Raw genomic sequence first — 24,992 nt, 5'->3', positions numbered from 1 at the left:
TAACTAAAATGGTAAGTTTGGCACGGGGGCTCCTGCACGCAAAGCATGTGCGCTATCACAGAGGTACGATTGTTCCCAGGAAAAGAGTGTGGGGTGGGGGGCCTGAACTCACAGCCTTGCTGCTATGAACTCCCAGGTTCTGAATTGCATCAGTAGCTTGGGGATGTTGAACCTACTTTTTTATTTTTTACTGATCCTTCCAGACCTATCTTTCTGTGTCCATACTTTTCAAACTGTTTGCCCCTCTCTGCAATTTCCTGTTGTTCGCTGTGGTTTCCACCCACCCACCCACGTTTCAGTATCTTTTGTATTTCCGTTATCTTTTGACCCCACTATCAGACACGATTTCCACTTGGCCAACTGCATGCTTTGCTGAAGTGGCAAAAGGGAGGACCTAAATAGACAAGGACAGCAGAAGGCTTAAATTTCCTCCCTTTTTTTTTTTTCCTTTCTGTTTTGTGAGCAAGTAAATAGATCAGGATCATGGGCTCGAGGTTCCCTTCTGCAAAGTCCAGAATATGGTCCACTGACTTTTTCTTATACATCCACCAACCAAGAAGGTGAGACATGGCTTTGAATAGCTGAGCATTCAGGAAAGCCAGAAATGCCACAGGGAGCTTTTGTGGCCATAAAGCACAGCTTTATGAGTGGAAACAGGATCTAGAAAAACATTCAACTAATAAGTCTTTAAAGTCTCTGAAATCTTATGCCGGATAACCCCTGATTTCACAGAGGTTCGTTTTCCTGTGTAACTCTGTTCTCTTTTCCTCCTGATTGTGAGCCATCCCAGTGTATTTTGAAGAAACTCTTTATCAAGAGAGGGGAAAAGACTTCTTGCTTCTCTCTAACTGAAATTTGGATGTCATAATGGCTGTTGTGACTTTGGATGTATCTGTTCTGAACAATGATTGTTGCATGACAACAAAAAGAAGGCCTGGATTCTTCAGGATAAGGTTTTTCCCCATTTATTTTCCTTTGAATGATCAGCAGTAACCGTCTGTCCTTGTTCCTCATGATGTGACCAAAGTATTCTAATTTTCCACGTTTTACCATTCCACGGTCTTTACTTGCTCTAGGACTTTTTTTGCTGGTCATCGTCTTGCTCAGAGACATGTTTACCATCTGCATTGAATAATAACTTCACATCTTTCAAATGCTTCTTTTTTAAAAAGTTGCCTGAGTTAAAACATCTATTATTCCATGCAGCAGAATTGAGAATGCATAGCCAATGTGTTGCTTATTTATTAAGCCATTTAATAAGCAACTGTATTGCTTTTTTTTTTTTAAAGAGCATGTTTGAGTTGAATTCTGTTCTGAAACACAATCACTACATTTATCTTGAGGATCACTCACAAATTATCCTAACCTTCACACCAAGCAGAAAGCCTTAGGGGATGAAGTATAGCTGCAGCTCAGAGTAAGTATTCCTTAGAACCTGAAGAAAGAGGGTGATAATAAAGGCAATACATGCTGTGAAATGCTTACTCCTCCCTTCCTGTCTCAGTGGAGATGTTGGAATCAATACTGAAAAGAAAAGACAAAATGTTTCTCCAATTTTAAAAATGAACTTCTCCTCTCTCTCTTCCCCTTGGCAAGCAAGAGCAAGGATGGCTTCACTAGGTTAAAGATCTGTTTAAACATTTGCCAAAAGTAGCAGTCATCTTGGAAGCACCAATTCAAATTTACAGTGGTGAATTTGCCCCTTCCAACCTGGGAGGAAAGCCTTCCTCCTCCAGCCCCATCTTCATGGGCTTTGTTGTGGCCTCAATCTCATATTCTTTCCTCCCCCCATTTCCTCACAAGCCTTCCTAAGTTTTTTTTTTTAAAAAAAACACTGATGTTTGTGAAGATAGACTTTTTTGTGTCTTAGGGTATTAAAATATCCTCTTGGGTTCAGACCGCCCCTTTCCTGCCAGAGAGAGGGAGGGACTAAACACAATCTGTGTGCATCTGCTACTGAAAAGGGCTTTGGCCTTCGTCAAATCTCCGACCTACTTTTTCTAGCCAGTCTTGTTGTAGCTACATTAAACGTGACATTGGATGGGAGACTTGTGATCAAATGGCTTGTGGCTGATTTGAACAGGGAAGCAGAACAGGAGAAGGGATGCTGAATCCTGCCCTCATGCAGTTTCCTATGACCTGTCTTTCCCTCATTGACATTGGCTTGAAATCCTAGTAATAGCTTGGAAGGCCTGGGGACCAGATTTCAGTCAGCACCTTTTCTACAGCAAACGAAAAAGATGGCTAGTGCCCAGTTCCTAAATATCCTATGTTGCATTTAATTTGGCTTTAACATGGGCTGCCTTCCATTCCTCATAACCCCTTGTGTTTAAATTTGACCTGTATATTTTTGGCTACTAATATAAACCTATTTTTAATGCAGATTATTTTTTTATTTCCAAATGTTTAGCTTTTTGCTGTATAAAGAGGAGTAGTTTGTGTGTATATTGAGGTATTCTGATTAATGGAGCGGGGGGGAGGTACTTTGAAAAAAAAAGTTAGTGTGTTCTCTCAATAAACTAAACTGAAATATAAAACAACGTTTGCTTTCTTAACTTCAACTACTCCCACCACTGAAAACACCATAGAGGATGCTGGATAAAGAACCTTTTTTTTTCTTTGGAGGGAAGGAAGGGGTTGTATTGGAAGTGAAGTATCCCATTCAAATATTTCACTTTATTAAAATATGTTTGTTCTTTAATCACACATCATAGTCATTCGTTTTCTATATATTAACATTCAAATAAATACAAAATTGTTAAAATAGGGGCCAGGAGAATTAAAGAGAGGATACAGGTGCCAATGAAAGAGGAAAAGGTCAACAGATGGCTAGCATTCATTTGCAAGGAGTTGCTTCTCAATCCAGCAGAGGGTGCCCGCGGTTCATTCTTGTCTCTGCTTCCACTGCAGAGTGCCACTGTCAGTATGTGCGCTTAACAAACACAAGGCTGTGCTGGGCTGGCGTGCGGGGGGGGGGAACCCAGGGGTTCAGGATGTAAGGGTCAAGAAGGAAGAAAGCCCCTAGTCCCGACAAGTCTCTTGACACCTCTTCTTTTTAAACAGTACAGAGATGGTGGTGTGGCAGATATGATGTTAGACAAGAACTTGAGACATGGGTTCAAATTCACACCTAACGGTGAAACTCACTAGGTGACCATTGACTACTCAAACTCTTAGGCTGAACTATCTTACAGGGTTGTCAGGAGCATAGATCATCTTGAGCATATTAGTGGAAAGGCAAGATTTTAAAAGGTGATGGATAAATAAATAATTAAAAATTTCAGTGCTGAATATGAGACAAAAATATTGAAATAGGTAAAAAACGGTCTGATTTTTGGCAACTCTAGCGAGGACAATAAGTAATCTCAGTGTACTTACAGAAGGGCCTTCAACTAGTATGTGTTCCACAGAGAGGACTAATTAATAATAATAATGAGCCATCAAGTTGATTCTGACTTAGGGTGACCCTTTCTAAGAGAACTCGGATGTGGTTTAACCAATCCCTTCTCAAATCATCCTCCCTTAGCCTGTCTCAAAAGGCTGGGTTGATGCTGCCACTAGCAGGAGATGACGAGAGAAGTGAAAATGGACCCAAAATCCACCCAGAGTTAAGCTTTCTCCACCCTCTCAACTATCCTGTTGTTCTAAGGATGAATTCTTACCACATTTTCCAGTGTTGAACTGCCAGCTGAGGCAGGCTGTGGTCACACTGGCCACTAGAATCGATTTCTCTTCAGATTTTTTAAAAATCAGGTTCAAGTTGCACAGTATTTAAACCGGTTCATATGCACTGGATGGAAACTGATTTATTTCTGGTGATTTAAGCCGGTTTTGGCATCTACACTGCTGAAATGGACTCATTTCCACACAAAAAAATTGAACTGAATTGATTTTAGAAGTGAAGTATTTTGAAAAACTCCTGCCAGCCAGTTGAAAAAAAAACACCTAGCTTTGCGGCTCATATAAACCGATTTTGCCCTTGTGTTGTGTAAAAATAATAACATCCAAATTGATTTAAATAACACTTAAATGCGGTTCTAACTGCCAGTGTGACTTCAGTCAATTTCTGAAAATAGGACTGAGGGAGTGGGATGGGTTGGGTGGCAATCTTGTTTCTCATCCTCAGGCAGCAAAAGATATCCTCCTGGGTCAGTCATTCTCCAAGGACTAGGAAACTGCCTGATCGAAGTCTGACTCTTTGTCCAAACAGCCAAATAATGTTTAATTTGATTCGCAAAATCGGCCAGAAATATTTGAGCTAATTTTCTGAAAGCCATTGTGATCAATTGTGTAGGAGATTCCCAGATGTGAAGGGTCTCTTATTATTTTATATGTCTGTGATTTTATCATGATTTTATTTGACCATATCTGTATTTTAATACAATAAACTTGAACGGTACTGTTTAATCTGATGAGCTGATGCTCTCCAGAAAAAGTGGTCCTCATTTTATACCCACTGATCATTTAAACTGATCGAGGCATCAGTCATGCATCATCCCTTTTTAGGGTTCCATCTGCATGTCTTCCTAGCTTTTGTTATCAATTGCTTTTTCTATCTGCTCAGTCACTCAGAGTGACAGAAACATCATTATTAAGAAGGAAAGAACATCCTCAAAAACTAGACCCAAAGGGAGGAAAGAGTAGAACGGCATTGGATTTGGTAGAATTTGTGGTTTTGTGCACACAAAAATTCAACAAGTCCTCTGAATCGCAGAAATAATGTTGGAACAAAGTAAGCTACCAGAGACAAGATCTGGACCTATACCTCATGGTCTCAATTTTCCTAACTGTAGAATAATCATCACCACCTTGATGCAAAGATGAACAAAATATATAAATAGAGTAGACTTCGGTCTAGATGGGCGGGGTATAAATCTAATAAATAAATAAAATAAATAAATCAATATAGCCAAGTATTTCCGGCTTAAAAGTGCTACACAGTTCTCAAAAGCAAAACCACATGGTTTGGCAACCAAGGAGAGGATTAAGAAATTCTGGGTCTTGAGCAAGGTCCCTGGACAAGGAAGACAAGAAGAAGAGAAAGGAAGTGACATCACTCAACTTCTAAGAAACAGCAGATGGTGAAAAAATACAAATGGAAGTGACATCAGAACATAAATGCCGACGACGAAGACTGGTGTCGAGGGCATGAGTTCTGGAATTCTGCATTATTGCAGGACTGTCACAGGCTCAAATTTTCCACACTAGTACATCAACCTAATTTTTTTTAAAAATGAGGTTCTCTACCTCACAGCTGCTGTGAAACAGCTATAGCACCAGGGTCAGAGCAGGGGAAGTCCCCAAATGAATCTCAGTAGCCCACAGCAATGGCTGTTTTCCTTTTCCTGCTTGTTTCTTTCTACCTGTTCTTCTCCATAATCTTCCAATAGCCCTTTGATGCCATCCTCACCATCATCCACTATTAAAAAAGTTTTTCCCAGACAAAAATGTGCTGGTATGCAAACTGGGGGTGGGGGACATTACGTTTTTAGGCATGCCTCCCCAAATAGAGGGCTTAATACGTTGCCTTAAAAAACTAGGGTACTACAGTCACTTTATGGGGGAGAAATTGCTGGCTGTTGCAATGGCTTAAAGAAGAGGATGATATTAACCCCCCCCCTCTCCCAGGCAGAAAGGCTTGCCAGAAAAAACATTATCCTTTGGTCTTGGAATCAGAGAAAGAAGTGTTGTCCCTGGCGTTGCACAGAGAGCAGACAGCAGAGTCACGGCGGCGTTCACCCTCCGAAGTGACCTTGTGCGTCAAATGAAGGTGGACTCCTTATGGCTGGGTAGTCGGTAGCCCCTTCTCTCTTTCAGTTGCTGGCAAAGAGCGGCTTTTTCCTGCTCCAGCTGAGCAATGCGATCACTCTTTTCAGACACTTCCTGTTAGCAGGCAGACATCAAACATTAGGATAACAGGATCACTATTCTTCCCAGTGAGAACATTTCATTTGTGCTGGTTCTTTCATACTTGTGGAAAGCAAGAGATTAACCCAACATCTCTCGTTTGATGTGTGTGCATATGTGTATTCCTATAGTAAGCCTATAGTAAGCCCCACCTGATATTATTTGCACAGAATGTGTGCGGGGGTGGTTAAGAAATTAAGTAGATATGTGATAAAGGAAGGGAGGCGCAGAAGGAGGAAACAAGGAACTGAGCCTTCTTGGTGGTAGCTCCATCGCTTTGGAATGAACTGCCACCCAAGAAATCGTCTAGCATTTCCATTTTACAAGCTATGAGCATGCAGCCCGAGGGCTGTTCCAGATGGGACACCTCTGTTTTCAATCACTTGCTGGTAGAAGTCCATAGACTTTACCAGGTACAAAGCACAACAAAAAATAAACCAAGGGGTTTGGCACTAAAAAAAAAAATCTGGGAAGTTGCGTAGGGGGACAAACAGTTGTGTGTGGGGAAAAACAGTGCTAAATGAGAAAGTGGGAATTTGGACATGCAAAAAATAGCAATATGACCTGCATGAATGCAGGCCTTTCACAGCTCCAGAAAGAAAAGTGTGTGTGTGTGTGTGTGTGTGTGTGTGTGTGTGTGTGTGTGTGTGTGTGTGTGTGTGTGTGTGTGTGTGTGTGTGTGTGTGTGTGTGTGTGTGTGTGTGTGTGTGTGTGTGTCCCTGCCCGCCTGGGGCAATACTGGCCTGTGCTGAGGGTCCCCGCCACCTCCAGGACCCCTCCCACTTTTATTTTTAATAGCCATGAATGAGAGGGTACAAGGTCCAGATGCAAGCAGCCTACAGATCTCCAGAGGTTGCCTCCCCCCCCCATATAAATGCATGTACAGATGGGCACAAATAGCCAGTTCGGTGGTTTGCGCCAATTCATCTTTTGGATGGACAGGCATTCAGTGCTTCCCAGCCCCACCTCCCTCAGAGGCAGCACTGTCCTGCCTCTGGGAAGCGCCCAACACCTGTTCATCCAAAGGACAAACTGGCATGAACCCCTGAACCGGCGATTCGGGCCCATCTCTAAATGCAGGTGTACTGTTGCGTATGCATGTGCCACCAGCATTTGACTTTCGTTACCTTGATCAGCAGGTGGTTTTGTTCCTTAAGGACAGTGACTGCTTGGTGATGAAATTCTTTCTTGCCCAGTGAATAGAGAGGAGCTCCAAAAGCACCAGGTGGAACTTCAGACTGGAGAAGAGGACAACGAAATAAGTTCACGAGCATCATTCTTCCCCCTCCACGCCCACTTCTTCCATGCATTTGGATGGACGATATGCAAAGCTTTTGTATGCATAGGCTTGATAATGTGCAAATCTTATTTCTCAAAATTAGATTCAGGCCAAGACTGGCCCCTGATACAGAGCATTCGGTGCCTATTGTGGCAGGCAAACTACCTGGGTGAATGTATTTAACATGCACAGTATTTTTTTTTGTAATGTAAACAGCAGCTGTGTTGTCAGGGGACAATGCTAGACTTGAAGGAGGGCCAGCAGTCCCCACAAAGTTCACCAAATTATCAAGCTGCGATTTGCATTGGGCAAAAAGCCTCCAGCGGCATCACCATCTTCAGAGCAAGGGTGGGGAATAATTTTCATCAGGACTATGGAACAGGGAAAAGGCTGAGCTCCTTATAACCATTAGCACCATGAACCACCACCACACGTAAATGGAAAATGAACCTTTGTGTAACACTTACTGGTCCAACCCAAAGTGTTTGCACTAAGAAAGAGAAGGACTATGAGTAAGAGGTTTGAATCTCAGAAAGGGCAGGAGAACTGCAGAAGCCAGAGCTGCTGATGCCTCTTTGACTGGTGAAGCCCTTGCCAACTTAGTTTAGGATTTAATTCCTATATGCTTGTGTTGGAGCAGTGAATCTACATAGTGAAATCATGAATTGCATACAATTTATTGTGTTCACATTTTATTTTAGAGTTTTGAAGATTCTCCCATGTTATGGAGACCCAACCCAATTAAGTTGAATTGGATTTTTGTTTGACTTGGAATCTAAAAAGGGACATTTGAGCTTTGCAAATTCTACAAGCAACCCAGTACAATTTGTGTTAGAGTGCACAAATTGCAGCATGTTGTAGTTATAATTACTCATGCTGTCTGTTATAGAAATGCAAATAAGAAAAGATTCGTTTTGTGAAATTGTGTTTGCAAGATTCATCAATAGGAAGTAAATAGTCCCATAGAACCTAAAAGTGTTATATAGTGGACCCTCTACTTAAGGAATTAATCCGTATTGGAAAGGTGGCTGTAAGTCGAAAAGTCTGTAGGTCGAATCTCCATTGACCTACAATGCACTGAAAACTGATTAATCCCACAACTGGCAGTTTTTATTCTATTTTTGTTCCATTTTGGTTTTTTTCTGGTCTGTAAGTCGATTCTCCGGCTGCAAGTCGAATCTAAATTTTGCAGCCAGAGAAGTCTGTAACTCGAAAAGTCTGTAAGTCGAGCCGTCTGTAAGTCGAGGGTCCACTGTATGTGCAAGACAAGCTAAAACCTGTGCTGAATTCGAAAGCAACAACATTCTGAAGTCATTCCAGATCTCTTGTGGCGCAGTGGTTAAACTGCTGTACTACAGCTAAAACTGTGCTCACGGCCCAGGGTTCAATGCCAGGTAGAGCTGGCTCAAGGTTCACTCAGCCTTCTATCCTTCCATGGTCAGTAAAATGAGTCCCCAGCTTGCTGGGGGGGGGCACTGTGGAGCCTGCATAATTAACTTGTAAACCGCCCAGAGAGTGCTTGAAGCGCTGTGGGGTGGTATATAACCAGCACACTTTGCTTTGCTTTTGCTCTCTTCGGTTCTTTCACCTATTACTGGATTTGGGACTTTTCTTTTCCTTTTCCCTTTTCAATCTCCCCCCTGAGGCAGTTTGCTTCAGCTTGTCTCAGGCTAGGGGCATATGAAATCTGTTGCAGTTTTTACAACCTCACATGCTGCCTGAAGAAGGTGTGGCAGGGAGGGGCTATTTGGGAGAGGGGTGACTGTCAATCTATCCAGCATTAACTAATTGTTACCTCCTGTCCCTGAATTCAAATTCTGCCTCTCTGCTCAGAGCTTTTTCCTTCTCTAGAGTCTGTTGAAATCTGTTACTTGAAGGCGGTCATGTTTGCCAGTTTGCTGTTATCTGTTCATCATAAGTACATTAAATGCTTTTATTCTTTCTCCTTACAAATGTCTCAGAGTGAATGATCAAGACTGCAGGTGGCAGTTAATTAGAAAAGGAGTGGCCCAATCTGAGGTACTTGAAGCTATTCTGCTCTGTGAATCTTTGCTGTGCTGCTCGAGGAATTTAACCAAAAAAATTCTGCCATGGGGTCCATTCCCGCCCTCAATCCTCCTGACCTTTCCTGGAGAGGTGAGTAAGTTTTTCAAGCACAAATTCACTTCCTGGATTTTGGCCAGCAGCAGGTGGTTCTGGTTTTCTGGAAAATAGCTCTGTAAGTAGACAAAAAAAAAGCCACTCAGGTTGAAAATCCAAGTATATGTTAAGCACTGCCTTCCAATATAAGAGAGCTAACAAACAAAAATATTTTTTAGCATTTATTATACATGTGTTTACTCTCTGGATGTCTGAATGAGCTGAATGCCTTGCACCTGAGTACAGAAACAATCACATATTCATTCCCTTTTAAAATTCCTTACTCTCCTTCCCCTCCTCGGTGCAAATTTCTGATTGTAAGCTAATAGAAGGTCAGCAACTTCCCTCTTGAACCATGTAAAGCAAGACTTAGGGAACCTAACATTGTTGACCTACAACTCCCATCCTCCATAACCACTGGCCAGGTTTCCTGGGACAAGTCATCTAACAACCACCTGTTCAATTTTTTAAGGGAATCTCCCTCCACAAAAGTATATCCTAGGACTGCACAACATCTTGCAGCCCAAAGGCTGAATTCTATATCAAACAAGTTCCCAATGGCCACATTCCGGTTGCGATGGGGAGCAAAAGAGCGGAATCCAAAATACCAACATATTTTTTCGAAGGTTTTCACAGCCGGGATCTGATGGTTGTTGTGGTTTTTTCGGGCTCTTTGGCCATGTTCTGAAGGTTGTTCTTCCTAACGTTTCGCTAGTCTCTGTGGCCGGCATCTTCAGAGGACAGCAACCTGTGCTCTGGTGCTGTCCTCTGAAGATGCCGGCCACAGAGACTGGCGAAACGTCAGGAAGAACAACCTTCAGAACATGGCCAAAGAGCCCGAAAAAACCACAACAACCAACATATTTTATTAAGTTTTTCTTCCCAGTAACTAAGCTTTAAGAAAGGCATTTCAGTTGTTAGCATGGTGCAAAATAAAAACCCTGGGAGGCAAAAGCTGGGAAATTTTGTTTATTTTATTTTATTAAATGAACAATAACGGAAATAACAAAAACCTAACCTAGCCTGTGCCAACATAAAGCGAAGAGCCAATTAAATTAAATAATAAAACAACTGAGACATTTAAAATATGTAGATTGTTATTAAAAGATTAAAGAAGGCAGGAATTAAATAAAAAGCTAGTGCACTATTTGGCCCGTTTTGAAAGGCTTGATGAAACAAGAATGTTTTCAAGAGCTTTTAAAAAGACATCAGGGAGGAAAATTGTTCCTAAGGCAGGGGAGGACTGCAAAGAAGGCCTGTTTTCTTGTTCTCTCTTTCCAGGCATCCTGGAAAACAGCTAATTATATTGTCAAGGGGGAGAGGGGTGGCCCTTTTGGGAATCTCCGAGGGCTGAAGGGGAATCTCAGGAGGAGTGGACTCAGCCTGAGGACCGAAGGTTCTCCACCCCTTCCAACACTACCATTAACACTGCCTACAGTACTTTCGTTACATCCCATTTGGAGTCCTGTAACACACCGTATGTGGGGCTGCCTTTGAAGAGGGATCAGAAACATCAGCGGTTTCAAAAGGCAGCACCCAGATTACTGACTGGGGCCATTTTACAGGCAGCAGAAAATGTCCCTGTTGCAAAGAACTGCACTGGCTATCAGTCCATTTCTGGGACCAATTCAAAATGCTGGTTATTACCTATACAGCCCTATACAGCTTGGGTCCAGGATATCTGAAGCACCATGTGTCCCTGTATGGACCTTCTCAGTGTTTGAGATTGTCATCAGAAGCTCTCCTATGGGTCCCATTGCCAGTACAAGAAATAGGGACACGAGAGAGGGACTTCTCTGTGGCAGCTCCCACATGATGGAATGGCTCTCCCTTGGGGGAATCAGGCTGGCCCCCTTCCCCTTTTCATCTTTCTACCGACAGCTGAAGACCCAACTGTGACAAACCCAGACCTACTGGGATATGTCACACAGTTACACTAAGCTGCCACCAACCATTCCCTGTAAGAAGTCACACAGACCAGGGATGGATTTTTAAACAAATAAAGAATAAGGTTTATTTAAACACACACACAGGAAAATAAAACAATCAGGTGAATAAGATAAAGTAACGTGGCTTATTCTCACTCATACAAGCATACAGTTTGGTTCACACAGAACCCTTAACTTGAAGCACAGACCCTGAACCTATCAGTTCTGGCTACCCAACAGACACCTGAACCTATCAGGTTGGTACTCTGACACACAGAAGTACCCTGTCTGACACACAGACTCCCACAACAGCTTCTTCTTCCCAGCTGCTGCTTCGTCACAACCCAGTGTCTCTCAGCGTCATCTCTCCACCACACACACGCTCCACATATATATACAGTACAGCCCCTCCTCCTGATGTCCCGCCTTCCACTCCCCATAGGATGGAACTTTCCCTCCAAACCCATGACAGACAGGTAACATCAGTGCTGTATGTAACACCTCCCCTCTTTATAAGTTGTTTTGTAGGAGGAAAGCTAACGTGCTTTTCACCAAAAAACAACCTAGGTAAAATACACAACAACAGTTATACATACCATATTACACTTACTCATACTTACATTCTAAGTTAAACCATAGCAAATAGGCATTTAAACATTTACCATATACATTACATCCATTTACCTTTATTCATACAAACCAAATTCAAAACCAGGTACATTTAACTTTTTGTCATCATTATATACACATAGTCCATGTTCTTTCGCCGTCTTCAATCTTCAGGTCTTCTTGATAAGGCGTCAGCAACACAGTTCACTGACCCTCTGACCACCTTCACTTCAAAGTCATAGTCCTGTAGGTTTAAAGCCCACCTCATAAGTTTGCTATTGTGGGTTTTCATTGTCTTTAACCATTGCAATGGTGAATGGTCAGTGCACAGAATAAAATGTCTTCCCCAGATGTAAGGCTTGGCCTTCTGGATCGCGTAGACTATGGCCAAACACTCCTTCTCCACGGTTGCCAAATGTCTCTCACCTTTTTGAAGTTTCCTACTCAGGTAGGACACTGGATGCTGGTCACCATTCTCATCCTCCTGGCACAGAACTGCTCCTACGCCGCTGTTAGACGCATCGGTGTAGATGATGAACTCCCGGTCGAAGTCTGGAGCACGCAGGACAGGATAGTTGATTAACGCCTCCTTCAACCTCTGGAACGCCGCCTCACAGTCGCTGGTCCACGGGATGCGGTCATCAGCCTTCTTCCTCGTCAGATCGGTCAGCGGAGCCGCAATCTCGCTAAACCTCGGGATGAACTTTCTGTAGTAGCCCACCAACCCAAGAAATGATTTGACTTTTTTCTTGGTGTTGGGTCGAGGCCAATCACGCACAGCTTCTATTTTGGCCTCCAGGGGTTTTATCACTCCTCCCCCTACCATGTGACCCAAGTATTTTATTTCTGGGCTACCCAGCTGACACTTGCTGGCCTTTACTGTTAGCCCTGCTGCACTTAACCTCTGCAGCACTAACTCCAGGTGTATCAGGTGATCTTCCCAGGTATTACTGAAGATCCCTATGTCGTCAATGTAGGCCACTGTAAAGTCACTGAGCCCTGCCAAGGTCTGGTCCATCAGCCTTTGGAATGTGGCTGGTGCATTTCTGAGACCAAAGCTCAGGACTCGAAACTCATAGAGACCAAAAGGGCTGCAAAAGGCAGTCTTTTCTTGATCCCTGGGATCAATTCTTAATTGCCAATATCCCTTTACCAGGTCCAATGATGAGATGAACCGACAACCCCCTATGGTTTCAATCAGGTTGTCTAGCCTGGGCATTGGGTAGGCATCAGGAGTGGTTACACGGTTTAATTTCCTGTAATCAACACAAAACCTAATGCTCCCATCAGGCTTGTCCACAAGGACTATCGGAGAGGACCAAGGGCTAGAAGAGGGGACGATTATGTTCTCCCTCAGCATCTCGTCCAGCTCCTTCCGCACCTTGTCCCTATAGGGTCCCGTTACTCGGTATGGGGATACTGCCTGCGGGGGTGCATCCCCTGTGTGGATCCGATGCATCACTCCCTTCACTATCCCCGGCTTGTTGGAAAACACCTGTTGATATTTACTAAGCAGCATTTTTAGTTCTTGCTGCTGGTCTTGGGTGAGTGCAGGACTGATCTTTACCTCCTCTGGGTTGTATTTTACTTCCCCTCTACCCTCCCAGAAGGGTAATTCAGCTTCCTCACTCTCAGCTGCTTTTATCGCGAATAAAACCCTCTGCTCCCCTCTGTAGTAGGGTTTTAGGGCATTCACATGAACCACCCTCCTTGCTTGGTTCTCCTCCTGCTCTATAAGGTAGTTCAGGTCTGACATCTTGGAAATGACCCTATATGGTCCTGCCCACTTGAGCTGCAGTTTATTCTCTCTGCAGGGCCTAAGCCAAAGCACTTCCTCCCCTGGGTCAAAGTGCCTCTCTCTAGCTTTGTGGTCATACCATGTTTTCTGTCTGACCTTCTGAGCTTGCAGGTTTTCTGCTGCCAGCTCTAGATTTCTCCTTAGGTCATTCATCAAGGTGTCTATGTATGTCACAACGTCTTGTGGGTCATCCTGGGTGATCTGCTCCCAATTTTGTTTGATCAAATCAAGGGGCCCTTTCACCCTTCTCCCAAATAAAAGTTCAAATGGACTAAACCCGGTACTGGCTTGTGGCACTGATCGATAAGCAAACAAAAGGGATTGCAGCTTCTGGTCCCAATTGTTTGGATTCTCTGCCAAGTAAGCCCTAATCATGCGCATTAGAGTCCCATTGAACTTCTCAGTTAACCCATTACTTTCCGGATGATAGGCAGTGGTTTCCTTGTGCTTAATTCCACAGATTTGCCATAAGCGTTTCATGAGCTTTGATGTGAACGATGCTCCCAAATCTGTGATTATCTCTGAGGCAAATCCCATCCTGGACATATACCCTACCAAAGCATCGGCCACTGTGTTAGTTTCAATGTTAGTCAAGGGTATGGCTTCAGGATACCTTGTGGCATGGTCCACAATTGTTAGAATGAACCTGTTCCCCCTCTTTGTGGCCTTGGGCAAAGGTCCCACAATATCCACCCCTATGCATTTGAACGGAGTGTCAATCACAGGCAAAGGGCACAACTTTGCTTTGGTCCTATCGCGGCTATTCCCCTGCCTTTGACACACATCACATTGTTTACAGAACTCCCTGATCTGCTTCCCTATGTCAGGCCAGTAAAAATTCTGTGTGATTCTCTGCTGTGTTTTGTTCACCCCTAAGTGTGCAGCAAACATGTCAGAGTGCCCCCTTTGTAAGATCATGGGGCGATACTTTTCAGGTACCACCAGCTGACTCCTGATCCCATCTCCCCCTTTTGAGATATTCCTCAGGGTCTCTCTATACAAAATCCCCTTTTTCTCCAGAAATCTCACTGGGGTTTCAGGTGTTAGCTGGGCGTCAGTCACCTGTTCAAAACACTTTTGGAGAGTGGCGTCTGCCTTTTGCTCTTGTCCAAATCTGCTGTCTGTGGTTAAGGTTTCCACCACAGCTTCTGAACTCCCCTCTGCTTCCGTCTCTGGCTCATCATTACCCCCTTGAACTGTCCCCGTGGTGGCTTGTGAGCGTGTAATCACTAGCACCCGTTTCACATGTTCAGCCAGGTCATTTCCCACGAGCACGGCTGCTGGCAGAGTCGATGAAATCGCTAGCCGCCAAGCTCCCCTCCAGCCTTGAAAGTTGACAGGTACCTCTGCTACTGGCAGAGAGATTACCTGCCCCTCAATCCCTGCCACCTTCATGCTCTCATTTGGGATTATAAACTCCCTGGGAATAATATCTGGATGGCACAGGGTTACCTGGGAACAAGTGTCCCGCAGCCCCCTATACTGACGGTCAAGTATTCCTACGTCCACCCCGGCGGTCTCAAACAACTGAGAATCTGTTTTCACCAGCAAGCAGCGCTTTACCTCTATAAGAGGACCATTTTCCTCAGCCTGATCATCAGCGGTAGCTGTTCCAGACTGAGTAGCCATGGCAACAGGCTCCCTCAGTGACACTGAGCCTTGCTCTTTCTGGACACAGAACACAGCTTTTGGCTTGGTCCCACTAGACTCCTGAGGCACCATTCCTTTTAGCTGCTTTAATTTCTCACACTCTGAGATTAGATGACCCTTTCCCTGACAGAAATAACATTTTCTGGTGTATTTTGATTCTCTCTCATCTTGTTTTGGTTTTCCCTCCAAAATCTGAGGTCTTAGTTTCATGTCTGAGGGCTTCCCTTCACCATGGGCCCCTCCCCCTTGCTGGCTTTTCCCTGGTCCCTGAGAGTACTTGCTGTAGGTTTCTTTGGGTTTACCTACAGATTTCCCCTCACCCAAGGGCTTTCTTATTTGGGAAATAAAATCTGCGACCTCCGCGGCTTCTGCCACAGATTTCGGTTTCCTTTCCCTCACCTGGAATTTCAATTCCCCATGCAGGACTGAATAGAACTGTTCCAGCGCTATCAAATCTTTAAGCTGCTCATAGGTCTCTGTTCCCTCCTGCGATAGCCATTTCTCAAGCAGCCTCACCAATTGGGCCCCCACTTGGGTAAAAGTCTGTTCTGGTTTTTTGGTGAGGGACCTGAATCTTTGTCTCAGCTGCTCTGCATTTATCCCATGTCTGGCAAACACCAGTTTTTTAAACTCTGCAAAATCTTTCATCAGTTCCTCAGGCATCTCGGCATAAACCTCAGCCAGGCTACCACTGATTAAAGATCGCATGATGGTCATCTTCTCAGTTTCCCTCACTGAGAAGTCCACAAACGCTCTTTCCACTAAGGAAAAGAACACCTCAGGACAATCTCCCTTGTGGTACACAGGGAATTTCTTCAGGTCAGCTTTAGACAATTGGCCTCCCTCAGAATCCCTATTGTTATTATTGTTCTGGTTCATCAGTTCCAATCTCCTTAATTCAAACGCCATCCGTTCTTTTTCCAGAGCAATTTTCTCTCTCTCCATTCTTTCTTCCCTCTCCATTCTCTCTCTCTCTAACCTTTCTTCTCTTTCCCTTTCCTCCATTTCAAATTGCCTCATCCTCAGTTCATGCTGTTGGGCTATGAGCAATTTTCTAAGTTCTGGGTTCTGCTCTCCTGTGCTGTCACCCTGCACTGAGCCAAATTCATCCTCAGAACCTTGGTCAATCTGGGGGTCTTTCACTTCACTCATTTCGGCCATCTGGCTTCGAGTCAAGGGCATAATCCCCCCTCAGAACAGGCTGCTTTAAAAAGTCAAGCCTCAAAATAAAACGACCACTTTTTTTCCTTCTTGCCTCAGAACCAGCTCTCCCTAGAGATTGCTGCTGTTCTTCAGCACTAACTTGCAACAGTATCGAGTCAGAGCCTACCCCCCTCTGCTGGGCCTCTCAGCTGGCAAGCTAGCTCACTGTTACTACGCAGTTTTGCCTCAGCTTTTTCCCGCCAAAACTAGGCTGCCTCAGAGCACCTTAATCTAAGTCTCCCCAGTTGGCACGTTCTTCTACTAGCGCACCTCCCCGTGAGGTACACCTAGAAGATTACCTACGCGCCTCAGACTGTCCCTGACTAGACCCCCCTTGCTCTGGGCACACTTGCCAAGGCTTTGCTGTACCACTGGACAACTGGACCAGTCGTATCCCACACGCTGGACACCAATCAATGTGACAAACCCAGACCTACTGGGATATGTCACACAGTTACACTAAGCTGCCACCAACCATTCCCTGTAAGAAGTCACACAGACCAGGGATGGATTTTTAAACAAATAAAGAATAAGGTTTATTTAAACACACACACAGGAAAATAAAACAATCAGGTGAATAAGATAAAGTAACGTGGCTTATTCTCACTCATACAAGCATACAGTTTGGTTCACACAGAACCCTTAACTTGAAGCACAGACCCTGAACCTATCAGTTCTGGCTACCCAACAGACACCTGAACCTATCAGGTTGGTACTCTGACACACAGAAGTACCCTGTCTGACACACAGACTCCCACAACAGCTTCTTCTTCCCAGCTGCTGCTTCGTCACAACCCAGTGTCTCTCAGCGGCATCTCTCCACCACACACACGCTCCACATATATATACAGTACAGCCCCTCCTCCTGATGTCCCGCCTTCCACTCCCCATAGGATGGAACTTTCCCTCCAAACCCATGACAGACAGGTAACATCAGTGCTGTATGTAACACCAACTCTGCAAGCAGGCTTTTAACAATCATGACTGAATCCCTGAATGCCTTCTTCGAGTTAATGATAGTTTTTTAATGTTTACTTGCTTTTCATTAATTAATAAGCATATAGTTTAATTTTTGAAATTGTTTTATGTTTTTAATTCTATTCTCTTTAATATTGTGAGCTGCCCTGAGTCCCCCAATTGGAAGAAAGGCGGCATATAAGGCAATATAATGCCCTTCTGACATTTTATCAACAGACCTGTATGAGTTATAGAAGATTATGGGGAATGACTACCTTTCTGGTACCACACACTGACCCTAGTTCACTACCTTCCCCTCCTTTCCCCTCCTCTTCTCCCCCTCCTTCTTTTTCCTCCTTCCACTCTGGGTTTATATGATAAGTTGGTGCCATCTGTTTTTAGGGTTATTGTTGTTGCTTTCTATGTTTTTATCTTTATTTTTGTTTTCTATTATAGGTGTAGTATCCATTCAGAGTAGTACCACAATACTAATGGGAGCAGGATACAAAATGAATGAATGAATGAATGAATGAATGAATGAATGAATGAATGAATGAATGAATGAATGAATGAATGAATGAATGAAAGGAAAAGAAAGGGACTTTTAATAAGGTAGTAGAGACTAGCAAGGGTAATTCAGCTACTGCTTCCATGGAACTCAATCCAATTATTTCGCTACAAAATTTGGTCAGAGGAGTACACACAGCCCAAAGACAGGGAAGGAAGGAGGGAAAGCGACTCTCAAAACTGCTAATCCTATTGTTATTCAGATAAATCAGTTCTTTGAGGTTTGTTCAGCCAAAGATTTAGGAACCTACTGCCTCTTACAATCTGGAAAATCCCCTAAATGCCTGGGATTTTGTTGTCCCATCATGCAGGAATTCCCGCACAAGCAAACAAAAGGATGTGCTATCTCGACAAATGCAAGTTCCCATAGCTCATGTACCAAGTTGGCCTCCTGCTTTTTGTTTTTCTCTCTCTGTGTGTGTGTGTGTCTCTCTCTCACACACAGACTCTCTCTCTCTCTCTTTGCACATTGCCTGTTACTTACTGCCTCTGCTCCCATGTGCTTCTGGCGCCTCTGAGCCTCTAACAGGTGACGCTGAAACCAATCACGCATCCGATCCACCATTTCCAAGCCTTGCAACAAAGCGTCCCGTTCCCGTTCCAGCTCCTGCATCCGCTTCAGCTGCAAGACAGAAAGAAGGGAATAAATACAGTGGTGCCTCGCTTAGCTGTCAAACCTACAGTTCAATGCATTCCAATGGGGGGGGGGGAATTCACCAAAAATTAACAAAGACTCAGAACAAAGCCAAATTAAGTTTGCAAAGGTTTTACAAGGTGCACTAACGATTCCAAGCATTTTAAACAGTTTTTGAACATTTTAAGACACACTTAAAATAGCGAAAACAGACATCGCTAAGCAAAACAGGGGGACCTAAACTGTCATCGCTAAGTGAAGCAAGGTCCCGAACATCGCTATGCGAAATTTCCCCATTGGAAATTTCGCTAAACGGAGCGCAAGATCACTCCAAAAACCTCATCGCTAAGCGAATACATCGTTAAATGAGGCAATCGCTAAGCGAGGCACCACTGTACAGCATTCACCTTGGCATGTTTCTTTGTGCTTTTCCTGGGCTTCTGGCTGTACCCATTAGTCAGGGCTATTCCTCTGTCTTGGGGTGTGTGATCCCATTGCAATCGGGACTGCTATATATCCACAATCCCACACGTACAGGGAATTGCATTCCAGCCTAATCTCAATCCATGCCTAAACTGGACCTTCTTTTGGGGACCAGGTGGGAGCAATTCCCCAGCAGGCAGCAGGGTTCCTTTAAGGGAGATTGCACCCATTAAAGTGACCATTCCCAATGCAATCAGGCATGTGTCTGATGTCCAATCACATCTTCATTACAATTACTTTGTTGGTACTTGAAAATACAGGGTTACAAGTAACTAGAGTTAGGATTAGGGTTACTGCAACAAAGTTACTTTTCAGTAAGTAAGGGTGCTTCCTTGGTGTAACGAGTAATGGTTTCTAATCACTTTCAAAAATGTATTTTACAGCGGCATTTTAGAAGAACTTTGTCAGAATTTTTTCTTATCAGCCCTAGGCAACAAGGATAACACTTTGTTGTGTTTCTTCTATATTTCTGCGAAATATCTTCTGATAAATATCTTATCAGAATCAGACACTAGAATGAACTGAAAAGTATTTCCCTGTGTTTTCCTGGCATGCAGACAAGCAAAACCTTGAGCTGGCTTTCTGAGCCGGTTGGAATCAAACTCAGATTGTCAGTAGAGTTTTAGCTGCTGTATTGCAATTTAACCACTCCACCACAAGAGTCAGCATCTGGCTGTCGAGCCACAGGTTATGAGTTCGATTCCCTACTTGTGCCTCCTTGTCAGGAGCTGGACTTGATGATCCATAGGATCCCTTCTAGCTCTTCAGTTCTAAGATAACGATAATAACAATAACTATGGTAATCCTCCTCAAAATGTCAATAATAATAATAATAATAATAATAATAATAATAATAATAATAATAATAATAATAATAATAATAATAATAATAATAATAGTTATTATTGTTATTGTTGTTGTTGTTGTTATCATCATCATCATCATCATCATCATCATCATCATCATATTATTATTATTATTATTATTATTATTATTATTATTATTATTATTATTATTATTATTATTATTATTATTATTATTATTATTATTATTATTATTATTATTATTATTATTATTATTATTATTATTATTATTATTATTATGTTAACTCAGCCTTCCCTCCTTCCTAGGTTGGTAATTGAGTATCTCACTCACTGGGGGGGAGAGAAATGTGTAGCCTGCATAATTAAATTATTAACTGCTCGGATATTGCTTTAAGTGATATGGGATGGTATATTGGCACACTTTGCTTTTGCTCATAATGTTGACACTGTTGATATCTTCAACAACTTCAAATGTACATGTAGATTAAATAGAAAAAATAGTGTGTAATCTCTCCACAGAAATAAAGTCCTAAACTGGGTACAAAGAAAGAGATGCTTTGAGTTCTCTAAAACTGTTTACCAGGCAAAAATAGTATAAATTATGGAATTAAGACAAATGGTCCAAAGATCTGGGCCAGATGTGAACCCCCTGGCTCTTGAAACCAGTCTGATGGCAACGCCAGATGCGGCTTACAGATTGCACAAAAATGCAAGGTGTCAAAACCTATCAATGTCTCTCTGCAGAAAGGAGTGATGCTGCAAATAGATTTGATTTCTGCTACATTTCTTTTAGATAATGTCACTTCCCTTTAGTCTCCTACAGCCCTTGCTCTATTTTGGCCCCAGCTTCTATGTTTGGTTTTTATTTCAGACTGTGTTGTGCAGTATATTTGTTCTGTCTTTACAGAGCAAGTCTGAGCCCAGAAGCATCACAAACCAATCACAGTCATAACCTGAAAATAAAAAAGGAGAGCATGTGCCAGCATTTTTAGCATATTAAAGCAAATGTTAAAGGTGGATAGGGAAAAAAAAACACCTAGGTCTATCTGTAAGAAAGTTGTCAGAAATCATCAGCGCAAAAGGGGGCTTCACTGATGCAGATGTTCATGTTATTTATAGGGGGGGAAGCCCCCAAAAGGTCACGACAATTTTAAAGGAAAACTTTTAAAACATCTGGCACAAACTACCCTAGACATATTTGTCTGGCATTAGGCAGTAATACTCTTTGTGAGGTAGCTACCAGGTTCCCAAATGTCATGCACATATAGAAAGGAAAGGAAATGAACATTTACCAGACTTTTAAATGTCCCAATGCAACGCAATAGATGATGCAAAGATACAGATTTCTGAAATTTTATTCAGATCCGGTCTCAGTTTGGTTCGAACAGAATTGGGACCAAATTTGAACCACTAGATCTGGTCCTGAGCCAGATCAGGGCTCCTGAACAGACATCAAATGAGCAGCTGCAGCTTAGAAGTCCTCAGGCAGCATTTTGGGTTTGGTGTGAGAGGCGGGGCGGGTAGGTCGGTGCCCCTAAGAGGAAGCCAAGACAGTTTTGAAGAAGAGAGAGAGAGAGAGATGATGATGATGATGATGATGATGATGATGCTAAATAATGCAGGGCTTTTAGGTGTGATTTGCAACAGGGAAGAGAGGAAAGAAAGGGGATTTTAGACAGCAGGAAGTTATTAGATTTGGAAAAGTGGAAGTCAAAGGTAAACAGTGGCAAGGAGGAAAAGAAAGGGATGAGGCAAAGTTGTTCAAGGTGAGGGGTGAGAACAAAGACTTCACACTGCATGTATTAAGGACTCCAGCAGCCAATGAAAAGTACTTAATATATTAAGCTCATTGTAAAAAAAAAACCATACAAGTGTGGAGAGCAAGTACTGAAGACAGCTGGCAATTATAAGTGTCCTCCATTCCTGAATCACAACAAGAACACTGCCGCAAAAGACTTGTTTGCAAAGACAGCAAAACATATCATAGACGGATTGTCAAGAAATTGGCTATGAAAGGGTATACCATAAAATACCTAAAAGAAAAAGGAGCAAAAAAAAAAGGAGCTTAACTTTCTTTCCTTAAGATTAGGGGAGATGAACACCAACAGAGATTCCCAGGGAGGGATTTCAAAAGGGGCCACAACAGAGAAGATCCTGATGGGAGTCATGGCTTTGTGTCTTTGGTATACAAGCAGCAGAAGACACGGCTCCAGGACAGTTCCAGCAGAACCTAATAGGTGAGGAGGTGAGGAGACAAGATGGGACCTCCTTATTTGTATATAATGCACATGGTGCCTCTCTCTTTTTAAAATTTAAACAGGATGCCCGTTGAGTGTGAGGACCAGCTGAAGGAAGCCTGGACGAAAGTGTGCAAGTGCATGGCAAGTGACAGGTGTGTGACACCCCCCCCCCACCGGCCTAGACTCACAAACACTCACCCAGAAGAAGAACTGAATGGCCTCCAGGCTGCTGAGGGCGGTGCTCAGCGGGACGATGAGGATGGTGTAGCCTCTTTGGACTGCCATGGAGGGGCTACGGTGGTCGGGAGGCAGCAGAAGGCACAGCAGGACGGGCGGAGGCCACCGGGGCATGCCAGCCAGGCAGGGATGTCCCCCCGAGGTCACCCCGTTTGGTGGGGTGGAAGGGAAACGACCGGAGGTGGGCCAGGACCCCTTCCCCAGCCTTTCCTCCCTGTCTTTTTGTAAAACCTTCTGAGACCAAGGAAAGAATTGCTTCCTTGGCCTAACCCAGAAGCACCTCACTGAGAGCCCAAAGTCCTTCAAAACTCTTGCTCCCCTTTTCTGAGGCTTTTCCGCATTCTCCCTCGGACTCTTCCGGAGTCCCTTTTCCTGCTTGACAGGACCCCCTTCTTTCTTCTCTCTCTTGTTTCCCTTTAGGGAGGTTCACCATCCCCTGCAAAACCCCTTCTCTGGTCTTGCCATCACTGCTTTCCCTCAACCCTCTCCCCCTTCGTAGTGGCTTTCCCCTTTCATTCCACCCACCCACACAATGGTCCAATCACCCCCCGGCACTGGTCTTTCTGGCAACCTTCTCCTCTGTCAATCCGTCACCCTCTTCTCCTTTCCTTGCCCGAGAGGTGCTTCTGCTCCTCCACCCTCTGCTTCCTCTTGGCATTCGCCCTCCTTGTCTTCTTTGGTGCCCACCGGCTGCCTTCAAACCACTCTGGGTTGCCAGCTTTTTCTGTATTCCCCCCTCCTGCCCCCAATGACTCTCTCTTTTCTCCCTGGGCTCTTCCTCTGCTACTCCCCCTTCCCTGCTGAGCCCTCCCTTGCCCTGGGACAGGCTGACCGGGTGCTGTATCTTCCCCTCCTCCCTCTTTGCCCCAAATCTGCTGAACTCAGCACCCCTTGTGCATTCTGGGACACTCTTCAAAGCCTCAGTTGCCTTGGACAATGGGCACCGTAATCCCGGCCTTTCCGGCCAGCTGAGCTTGGGGAGTAGGTGGGGATGGGATGAGGGAAGCAGAATGACTGCTCTGCCAAGGGATTAACTGCTTTGGGTCAGGAAGGGCCTCATCTCCAAAGAATCGTGGTATCCTTTCAACCTCTACTCTCCAAGCACCCTGAACCAGAAGGGTTTCAAATGAAGTCATCATCATGATCACAGAACGGCAGAGCTGGAAGGGATCCTATAGATCATCAAGTCCAGCCCTCTACATTTTTATTTTGCCCAGCAGGGAATGGCTGACAGCATCAACAGAGTAGACTGAAATGAACAATACAAGCAAAACATCTTGAAGACTAGCTAGATGGTCCTCCTGTTTCCCAGCCTCTTGGTGGGGGAAGCAGCTGAGGGGAGGGTTTGTGAGTGTATGTGTGTGGGGGGGGGGACAGCTGACTTGTAAACGATTTGGCACATTCTTCCTGATTCAAAACTACAGTCACAAAAGGAATGTTTCATGAAAATAACATGTTCAAAATGTTGTTCATCTTTCATGTCATGTGCCATTTGTCTTAAAGCAAAAGGTTTCAGCCTAAGGGCCAACTTCAGTCTCAAAAGCATTCAGGAGGAGGAGGGGCCCAAAAGTACGTGACCAAAAATACTACAAAACGTATCCTAAAGATCTTTTTGCCAGTAATTAAGCTTTAGAACAGGGGTGTCCAACCTTTCACCTTCCCTGGGCCACATTAGATGAAAATTTGGTTTGGGCCGCCCATAAATTTGGTTTGGGCCGCATGGGGGGGCAGCGCTAGCCATCCTCCACAGCCCCGCTCCAAGCGCGCGTACCAGCAGCTGCGATCTCAGACAGCAGAGGCTGCCAGCTTCGACTCCGGCGCCTTTATGGGGCCGGGAGGGGGTCCACCTATTGACGGGGATGGCGCAATGCAGTCACGCAGCCCCCCTGTCCCCTCCCCTCCCACTCCTTCCTTCCCTCTCTCCCCCTCTACTGTTGTGACATGCCCCGGCCACATTCCGGCCACAAGCGCCGGCAGTGTACAGTAACTTGAAACTTTGGAATTTCTTTAAAAATAAAAAATTGCACTGGGCTGCATTATGAGCTGACCTGGGCTGCATGCGGCCCTCGGGCCGCAGGTTGGACAAGCCTGCTTTAGAAGAAGCATTTCAACCTTTCAGAATGAAAAAGAGTCTCATACAAAAGATAGGAAACTAACAAACAATTGTACCATGGGATAGGAAGGGGTCATGGCCTTCAGAGAAACCCCAGAGGTCCACCTTTGATTCGGGGAGGGGGCTGAGGTTCCTCACCACTTCCCTAGTGCCACCTCCTGTTCCCTGGCTAATTGCTCCATGCCTGCTTTTACAGTGATTGCATGGCCAAAATCTTCTAGCCTAGTTATGCTGGCATAACACAAATAGTGTAATCTTTGGAGGTGGATTGCTTTAAGTTAAGAAATCACCACAGACACTGTCTGTTGCAAACTGATTTACATGATGCAGCACACAACTGATAATGTCTACGGAGATTTCTTAACTTGAGGTAGTTTACCTCCAAAAGTTATGCCACTTGTGTAACTACGCAAGAGAATTTTGG

General features: G+C 44.1%; 1 protein-coding gene across 1 annotated transcript in view; it reads right to left on the bottom strand.

Moving 5' to 3' along the window:
• Nucleotides 1-5,614: 5,614 nt before the first annotated feature.
• Nucleotides 5,615-24,992, bottom strand: part of SAPCD1 (suppressor APC domain containing 1) — a 40,968-nt gene continuing 21,590 nt past the window's right edge. The window contains exons 3-6 of the mRNA XM_072989105.2: nt 18,522-18,659; nt 9,310-9,402; nt 7,035-7,145; nt 5,615-5,883 (exon numbers count right to left, since the gene is read on the bottom strand). Coding sequence (XP_072845206.2) covers nt 5,761-5,883; nt 7,035-7,145; nt 9,310-9,402; nt 18,522-18,659 — 465 coding nt within the window. The 3' untranslated portion in view covers nt 5,615-5,760. The remainder of the gene's footprint in view (nt 5,884-7,034; nt 7,146-9,309; nt 9,403-18,521; nt 18,660-24,992) is intronic.

This window comes from Pogona vitticeps, chromosome 2, assembly GCF_051106095.1.
Source record: "Pogona vitticeps strain Pit_001003342236 chromosome 2, PviZW2.1, whole genome shotgun sequence".
Taxonomy (NCBI): Eukaryota; Metazoa; Chordata; class Lepidosauria; order Squamata; family Agamidae; genus Pogona; species Pogona vitticeps.
The sequence above is the reverse complement of the archived record's forward strand: the minus strand, read 5'-3'. Positions and strand labels throughout refer to the sequence as shown.